Raw genomic sequence first — 9786 nt, 5'->3', positions numbered from 1 at the left:
AGTTCTTGCCCTGAAGGTGGTCACAAAGGGGTAAAAGATCCTCAGGTTCAAATGTAGACCCAAAAGAGAAGTACAATCGAAATTTAACAATTTACAGGTTAAAGTCCTGGTTTCAGTTTAATTGTAAAGGATGTTCATTTATTAGTATTTCTAAACTATGGGGACTTTCCTGGTGGTCCAGTGGTTAAGAATTCGCTTTCCAGTGCAGGGGACACTGGTACAATCCCTGGTCGGGGAACTAAGATCTCACATGCTGTGGGGCAACTAAGCCCGTGTGGCAATGGAAGATCCCGCCTGCGACAACTAAGACCTGACGCAGCCAAAAATAAATAAATATTAACAAACAAAAACACTATGGCAACTTCTCTAGCCAAGAATGCCTAAGCTGGACTCTCAGAACCTTCTCAGGGCTAGTGAAAGCAACTATGTTGCAGTGAGAGCAACAGTCCTTGGACTCTGCCCCTTAATAATTTTATGGGTGACCTTGGCAATTCCACTAACCTCTCCGCGCCTCAGTTTCTTTTGTAAAGTATGGAAAGAACATATGCCAACGTGGGGTTTATAAAACACCATATAAATATATAGGCTTAAATTAAGTGCTCTGTGGGAAACGGTTATTTGCCCAAAATAGACTATTAAGAATGCAATTCATTAGCACTCATCCTGAAACACCTCATCCTGACAGCAGTGAATAAATTAGGGATAAACTGAAAGAAATGATTATCACTATCAACACAGGGATAAACATGATCCTAACTCAGGAATCTGCTGATAGTCTTTTTTTAAAAAATACATTTATTTATTTTATTTATTTTTGGCCATGTTGGGTCTTCGTTGCTGCATGCAGGCTTTCTCTAGTTGCGGTGAGCAGGGGCTACTCTTCGTTGTGGTGCACGGGCTTCTCATTGCGGTGGCTTCTCTTATTGCTGAGCATGGGCTCTAGGCATGCGGGCTTCAGTAGTTGTGGCATGTGGGCTCAGTAGTTGTGGCTTGCGGGCTCTAGAGCGCAGGCTCGGTAATTGTGGCGCACGGGCTTAGCTGCTCCGCAGCATGTGGGATCTTTGCAGACCAGGGCTTGAACCCGTGTCCCCTGCATTGGCAGGCGGATTCTTAACTACTGTGCCACCAGGGAAGCCCTGATAGTCTTTTTCTAAAATTAGGATATTAGCTCAAACTTTGTGTTTAGAAAAAACAGAATGTACCAACAGGATAAAGTTGTCATCCTGAGGGATTTCTAAGCTGATTTCTCAGAGGTATCCTGGGAGGTTACGGAGAAACCAGGGCCCCAGTAGGCAGAGTCCAACAGCTTGTATAAAGCTTTGGGGACCTGAAACACAGAAGGTTCCACAGTCACAAAGCTTGAAAAGCTGTTCAGCATCTTGGGTTCTTTGGTAGCTAAGTCATAGGGGCCTGAGCTATTATTATCTCTCAGATTTATGTCTCCTTGATGCTACTACCCCACCCTTGGGAACCACACAGGTGTGAGTCACTCTCTGTTACTTAATCCAGCAGTTGACCCTTCAGAACTGTTGACTCATAAGTATTTAAGGTCACATGTATGAGAGTAAGATTGAAGTACATGGATAAAATATGAAGTCTATGAATCCAAAAGATCACCTATCTTTACCAGGTGTATTAGGGTCCCAAGAGAAAATAGTTGACATACTCAAAATAATGAAGGGCTCCTTTTAAAAAGTGTTGGCAAGGGATAGGTCAGTAACTGGAGGCTAGTAACAGCCTTACACCTGAAAGGACAAAGGGAGGTAATGGCTACTGAGACTTGGAAGGAGAGATTGCATTGAGTGGGGCAGTGGCCTTTAATCAAAGGATACAGCTAGGTCCAAGTGACCCCAAGGGAGGGAACCTGGGAAATCAATACACTGATTTCAGTCTTTTGTCTCCATCCAGTCTCCTGCCCAGAGCTCCCTACTGACTGAATCCAACTGGAAGCCAAAGCACAGGGAACCCGTTGATGAAATTCATACAGGTTAGCCTCCCAGGATAGAGAATGAGATACAGTAAGGAGGAAAGTGATCTAAAGGAAAGACAGAACAATCCAGCACACCTAGAGATGAAGACCCCATCCATTTCCTGCAAGAGAGGTTATCTTTGACTCTCCTTGCTCAAGTGTTGCTGACTAGCAGCTTTATGGAGATGCCGCCTGAATTAGTTTTGGAGCAAAACTTACTTTGGGGATTTTGCTAGAAAGGCTGTTTGGAGAATTTACTTCTCTCCAGTTTCTTAACTGCAATTTGAGATGAATTAAGCTGCCCAAAGTCAAGTGAGACGGTATTATGACTAAAGGATAAACTACAGAGGAAAAAACACTACTAACTCTATGTAGAAACTGTAGTTTTAGAAAGAAAAAAAATTTTTTAAGCTGAGGGACTTGGGGCAAAGTCACAGCCTGTTTTTTAATATCTACATAATGAAGATAACACACACCTTGCAAGATAGGTATGTTTGTGTGCATGCAAAGTTCCTAGCTCATTGACGGACACGTAGCACAAACTAAAAGCATGTTATTATTTATGATATTGGCCTCTCTCTAAAATATCATTTTACTTTACAGTAAGAACTTTCTTAAACTTTAGGACTGTTTATGGTAGCAGAGTGCAGCCCCACACCTGGCTCAGGGGTCCCCTATAGTCTAAACTTACTGTTAGCTATCAGACATCTTGCAGAAACTCCTACATAGGTGTAATTATCACTAGGCTGCTTCCACTTCAACCTTCTCTTGTATTTTCTACCTACTGATCTTGGAGTAGAGGGCTCACTTTCACAGAGAGAGAAAATCTTAGGCAAGTTGCCCTAGTTCATGTTTTTTTCCATCATTTAAGAATATTTACCCTTCAGAGAACTCTAGGTTCCTATCTCTCCAATTCCCTTCCAACTTTCCCATATGCCTGATGATTTTTCTCACTAGGATTTTTTTTTTATTTTTGGCTGCACTGGGTCTTCGTTGCTGCATGCAGGCTTTCTCTAGTTGTGGTGAGTGGGGGCTACTCTTCGTTGCGGTGCGCGGGCTTCTCATTGAGGTGGCTTCTTTTGTTGTGGAGCACGGGCTCTAGGTGCGCAGGTTTCAGTAGTTGTGGCACGTGGGCTCAGTAGTTGTGGCTCCTGGGCTCTAGAGCGCAGGCTCAGTAGTTGTGGCGCACGGGCTTAGTTGCTCCGCGGCATGTGGAATCTTCCTGGACCAGGGCTTGAACCCGTGTCCCCTGCCTTGGCAGGCAGATTCTTAACCACTACACCACCAGGGAAACCCTCTCGCTAGGATTTTAATTCAACACTTTCAGTTCTTTGCTTCTCAAGGCTTTTTGAGTTCCTGCTCTTTTTCTCTCGGCAGAGCAAAGACCATATATACATTTATGAGGTACCTGCCAGATGCACCTTATAGTTAATATGTACACAGTACTGTTTACCAAAAAGCAATTATCCACATGCAACCTAGTACATGGTAAGCGTTCAATTTCCTAAATACTGACTTTGAGAGCTTACCTGGAGATTCTAATGTTGAACACTGATACTTATATGTCCTTGACTTTGGTTTTACCCTCATTTATTTATTTATTTTAAATTTATTAATTTTATTTATTTTTTATTTTTGTCTGTGTTGGGTCTTCGTTGCTGCACGCGGGCTTTCTCTAGTTGCGGCGAGCGGGGGCTACTCTTCTTTGCAGTGCGCAGGCTTCTCATTGCGGTGGCTTCTCTTGTTGCGGAGCAGGGACTCTAGGCACGCGGGCTACATTAGTTGTGGTGCGCGGGCTCTAGAGTGCAGGCTCGGTAGTTGTGGCGCACAGGCTTAGTTGCTCCGCGGCATGTGGGATCTTCCCGGACCAGGGCTCGAACCCGTGTCCCCTGCACTGGCAGGTGGATTCTTAACCACTGCTCCACCAGGGAAGCCCTACCCTCCTTTATCTGAGAAAGGCATCTTTATTGCCGATGGAGCAGCTTTTGAGAACACTATACACTAGACGGGAACACCCAAGTAGCCAGCCAAGTGGGTCCGTTCAACCCTGGCTATCAACAGGGATTGCGCCACAACCAGACTGCTACGCATATTTACTTAATAAATATGTGCTGAATTAGACTGAGATAACAACAAGCACCTTATCAACTAAGAGTAGCTTAGAAGCCAGCAGAGCAAATGCACTATGTCCAAGCCTCCCTGGGCCTGATGTTCTTCCCGTACCCCGCCCCTTATCTTGGCATTGACTTAACTCCCACACAAGGCACAGAATCATTTACTTCAGCTACTATTCTCCTCTCTTGGTTGTTTGCTTTTAGGGAATGGAGTGGGGGATAAAAGAAGGAAAGAAGATGTAAATTAATAAGCCAGTCAAAAGTTCTCTCCATTCTCACTTCAGTTCTTACCTCAACTTGCTCTGCCTCTTAAGAATACCAGCTGAGGAGTAGCTAGATAAGGAAAAGGTTGAGAGTGTGAATGGGTCAGAAGAGGCACCAAAGAGGGGAAAGAAGATGCTCCCCCCACCAAAACCACCTTCCCACTGCTCCACCCTCATTAGCTCAGTAGGACGGGGAAAACTTGCTCTTAAGGATTATCTGTGACCAGGCAGTAGATACAATTTTTGCCCAGGAGATGGAAAAAAAATTTCAATGACACCTGAAATGGTAAGACTTTGGCATTTTAGTAAGAAACATTTTTTTATTTTAAATGATAGTACAAAAATTGTATATATAATATAGATCTGTATAGGTGTACATACACACAAATGCTCACACACACACACACACACACACAAACTTGCTCATCGGAATCAAACCCTATTTAATTAAAATCCTAAATAAAAAAGAGAATTAAGTTTTCTTAAAACATACTGTACATAAAGCTGTCAGACAACCCAAAAAACTGAAGATGTTTTGAGAAGAAGCTAGGCACCCCACCTACCCTGTCTCTGCTCCCCCCCAACACAAATGGCCTTGGCAGAAGGACAGTACACAGGGCAAAGCCAGAGAAGGGAGCTGCTGCTATCATTACTGTTGATAGAGCAAGATGCCTGAGACCAACTAGGAAGCACAGGATATAGGGTATGACCTAGATTAATTCTCAGAAACAAATCACTTAAGAAAAAACAGAAAATATGTGGTAGGGAAGGAGGGGACAGAAGGAGGAAAGACAAGGCGCATAGATTAGAAATGACCTATTAATTAAATTCTAGTGCCTGGGAAAGACTCAGTGAGATAAGAACAATGGGGTCACAGAGGCAGAAGTAGTTAGAGGGGAAAGGGGAGGAGAGAGACAGGGAATCACAATTTCCTGCCATTAACAAGCCAAATTGCTATGTAGTAGTCTGGAGTCTAGGGATATCACCCCACCTCCTAATCTTAAGAGAGGCTTAAAAAAAAAAAAAAAGGGCAGCACCAGAGGTTCAAAGCTACTTAATTTGAATTTACGTCCTTCTTGCTCCTGGTCTCTTGTTAAATATACTGGCATAGGAAATAGAGTACTAACTCAGAAGGGGAAAATATCACATAAAGTGGAAATAGATAAGAGCCTAGAGCAGCACATAGGCGGTCTTAATATGTATTCCATTCTAAAGCTCCTTTTCTGGCCATACAGAGATGTCTATATAACAAGTAGAGAACAGGAGGCCATTCTCCAACAAATCTGGACAAAAACCGATTCCCACTCAATATTAAACTTCTGGGAATAGTTCACTACATGCCTCATGTCTTCTAGCTCTGAGGGTCTATAATGTTGTTTGTTAGGAAAAGAGCCACAGAAGTCTTTCTCAAAATGATCATTCCTTAAAAGGCTGAGATGCCTAAACTGGGAAGCAGATGTATAGAATGTCTGCTCCTTCTGCCATGGAACTTTATCTAGGGTTTCTTTCCTTTTCAGAGGTGTAAGAAATTATACAAATGCCAGTCAAAACAGCTACCATAGGAGCTGAAAGGAGGTTTGCTCTGTGGAAAGGCAGCTCCATCTCTACCCCTGACCCTGCTCTGAATCTTTCAGTTTACCAATGTCATCACACTGTATGCTAAAGAAATCTCTGCAAAGCTTGGTACTAGCTCTCCCTAGGGCCTCACTCCTCAGGTTTCTTATTACTGCCAGTTGAGCATGCCTCGGAAAAAGGGCCAAAGAAATGCTTGCTTTTTCTTCCTCAGTGTCTTTACTCAATTGAAAGAAACCCTCTCTAATGTTTTTAATGAAATAAAAATATTTTCAGCTTTTACCAGGTACTTTAGAGTTGAACCTCAAATAAACAAAGAGAAAAGTGGGAAAATTCATATGTGTTTATAAATGTACACAATATATACGTGCAGCAAAGGGGTGTTAAAAATGCCCTGGTCACAAAATACCTAACTTCAACTGGAAAGCCCTCTGTTAAATTCATTTCTTTTACAGCAATATAAAAAAAGTCATTTTGCATGCCACAGATTTCTAATATTACTGAGCGGACACAAACATTTTAATAATGCAGTGCTAAGGCTGAAAAAGGGGGAGAGGCAAAGGCAAAAATGATGAAACACAGATCTGACAGAGAAAAAGAACATCTTTTAAGGTGCTGAGTTCAATATACAGAAAACCTAAAGCCAAGTTCTCCCATATTTCAATTAAGAGACCTCAACTCTGGCATTACAATTAAGGGATCCCACAGAGGTAGTGATAGGAAGGGAATGTACATTTATACATTTGTAAGTAATTTCCCTGAAACCAGGAACAAGAACAGAAATATTAAGATTTATTTCTTTCTCCTTTTTAGGGGAAAGCTTAAAACCAAAATGTAAATGTAGGGTCTAATATTCCTATATTAATACTGATATTATTAAAGCAGCTTTATTTTAAAGTAGGCAATCATCCTAGGCTTCAGGTTTCTCCTGCTCAAGTACCATCTCTGAACCACTTGTCTGTTTGATTCTCTGTAATCCAACCTTACCAATAAGCCAGTTGGAATCCCCAAACCCAGAAGATCTACGAACATTTTTCCAACTTCCATGGCTGATCCAGAAAAATATGCAAAATCATACAATGGTACGGCCATTCATGTCTTTAATATTTAATCTAACTACTTCAAGGGATCCTGACCTACCATTCTCTCTATGGCAATACAATTAGAGATCAAGCCCTATTTCCCTTCTCTGGGATGCTAAAAGGTCTATTCCAAGTAAATAAAAACAAATGCCCTTTTGCTACCCACCCCTTTCTAGACATTTCCCTTCTCTCTCCCCCTATCCCAACCCCCCCTTTAACTCCCTATCTCAGAGAGCCCATCATCAAAAATGACTTGGGCTGTATTAGATATTTTACTGGGTGGGAATGATAGGCTCTTACAAAAACAGAATAATAAGAAACTCTAAACAGTTCCCCCAAACAGTAGGTACTCTGTATGCTCAGAAGAGAGTGTTGGATGGAAACTCCCCGCCCTCAATAAGAAGCTACCTCAGAGAGTGAAGGTGGTTGGGCCTGCATATTTTCTACACAGTTAACCTCCACTCCCTGAACAGGAAAGAATAAAAGAAGGAATTAAAGTCAATGTATGCACCAAGAACACACACAAAACACATCTAAAATAACACTTGGTCCCTCTATAGTTAAGCTAAAGCTTTGAAATGGCACACAATAGCAGCTTATTGTTAGCACCTGATTCACAAAGGGACTCAGAAAAAGGAAAAATATTGCAAACAGAAATAGGACGACTTGACAGCAGATACCACAATTTTACCCTCTCCCTTACCTAGGCTGCTCCACTGCATTTCTCCATCATCCCCAACAGTGCAGACTAATCTCTGATCATCTGGGAAGTGCTTAGTACTTGGTCCATGGAGAAAACCTAGCTACGCTGGCCCGTAGCCAAGATTAATTTCAAAACTGATATTTTTGTCTATAAACCTCTAATAGCCAATTCTGTTTGTTAAATTTGGTTTGGGGAGTTACGTTTTCAGTCTATTTTAAGCCCCAAATGATTCTGCACCTCTGGAAAACTGCAGCAAATTACTTCACTAATCAAGGTAAACAGAACCATGTTAACTGTCACATTTTATTCCAAATTAAAAATGTATGTTTTCCCCATGATTGCTAATTAAGAAAACCATATTCTAAACAGTCATTCAAATGTTTACTTGGCACAGCTCCCTCTGGTTGCTTTTAATTTACAACAAAGCAAGCAAGCAAGTCCAGGATGATGACCTCTCCATAACCCCTCTCTCTCCATCCGTATTCCCTTTTTTAAAAAAATTCCAAGAAATCCCAGCAATGAAACACTTTCAAAAGTATATAGGCAAAGGGAGCAGGCATAGTGGGAGAGAAGAGAGTCAGGTGACGAAGCATCTGGTCAGAATCTTTGGTTCCTTACATTACGGCACTGGTAGTTCTCACTCCCTTTGCCAGCACACACTGAGCAACTATAAGGCACAAAAGCTCTGCACAAGGCCTGACCTTAAGGAAATAGAGCAATTTACTCAACCCAAATCAGATGGAGAAAGCTATACAACATCCTCAGCATTCATCTCTCCCCCTGTCTTTTCTTGCATATGAGAGGATACCATGTAAGTTCCACAGAAAGGCACACTTAGAAAACTCAACAAAGTTTTATAAAATTAAAAAGTTGATATTAAAGCTTGGTATTACATAAATAAATGGTTGGAAGCAAGTTGTTCTGACAACAGACTACCCTCCGGATTGCGATTTCATAAAATCCAGCCAGAGCAAAGTTGGTATCTCAGGACCAGATTGTTTCCTAACCCCACGAGCCTCTTTCTGGCCACTTTCCAGCATTGTAGAGGCACAGCCTGGAGGATTTTGGATTTATATACACTTCTCTCCTTTCCAGTTTTTAAAAATTCTATTTCAGTTTCTTAAACTGGCATCTGAGCTATGGACACACAATGGATGCAAATTTAGTCAGGCAATCACACATTTCTTTTCAGTGAAATTAACTCAGGATAGTGGGGAGTGCCTCCCTGCTCCTTTGGAAGTGGAATATATTTCTTTCTCTTCCCCAGAACTTGTATCTAATCCCTCCTTCCAATTAGGTTTCTCCTCTAACAGGTACACATCATAAATCTAAGGCAGTTTCAGGTCACTTGATGGTACAACTATAATATTAAAGGCTCTGGGTGTGTCCATATTAGGAATATTATTTTAAAATCTTTTCATAGAAAGTCAGTTATTTAAAAAACAATCAATCTGCAACATCCAGCATTCTTTTACCTCTATGCTTCAAGCAATGAAGTGAGCTGAGAAATTTGGTCCTTATTCTTTTGGTCCCTCAGAAGACTTGTTCCCTAAATTTGGCTTTGAATTTTCCAGTTGCATAGAGAGCCTTCCTGAGCCCAAACTCTGTACCCTGCTATAGTTTTCTTCTTTAGGACATTCTTAATTTTTATACAATGTTTGTCCTTTGTATTTTCTTTTAAAAAGAGGAAAAAGATAGACACAGCACAAGCTGTGGCCCTTGCACATTAAGTTGAAACAGTTTCCATGGAAACTCCAGTATGAGGCTCTGTGGTCCCTACTGCCCCAGTCACTTCTGTCTCTCTCTCCTCCATCTCCCCTTCTGTAACTACTACAGCATCTACCTCAGCCACCTCTTCAACCATGGTGAAATCAACTCCATTGGGCTGTTGTCGGGCCATGGCCTCTAGCTTGAGGCGGTACTGTTCTGCCTCCTGCTCTTTCTTTAGGAGCTGGTGTCGGTATTCCTGGGCTCTTCGATTAGCCTCCTGGAGTTGCTGCTGAAGTAGCTCTCTTTCAGTGCCTTCCTGTAAAAGTAAACCGCCACAGGTAAGAATTCCTGAGAGTAGACAAAAAAGAAGGGT

The 9786-nt window shown here is 41.8% G+C and overlaps 1 protein-coding gene across 3 annotated transcripts in view; it reads right to left on the bottom strand.

Annotated features, from left to right (window-relative positions):
• Window positions 1-3501: 3501 nt before the first annotated feature.
• The window catches only part of GABPB2 (GA binding protein transcription factor subunit beta 2), a 28228-nt gene continuing 21943 nt past the window's right edge, over window positions 3502-9786 (bottom strand). For all 3 annotated transcript variants that reach the window (XM_079944618.1, XM_079944620.1, XM_079944619.1), the window contains one exon: window positions 3502-9729. In XM_079944618.1, coding sequence (XP_079800744.1) covers window positions 9430-9729 — 300 coding nt within the window. In that variant the 3' untranslated portion in view covers window positions 3502-9429. The remainder of the gene's footprint in view (window positions 9730-9786) is intronic.

This window comes from Stenella coeruleoalba (assembly GCF_951394435.1).
Source record: "Stenella coeruleoalba genome assembly, chromosome: 1".
NCBI lineage: Eukaryota > Metazoa > Chordata > Mammalia > Artiodactyla > Delphinidae > Stenella > Stenella coeruleoalba.
This window is presented reverse-complemented; position numbering and strand designations above follow the sequence as displayed.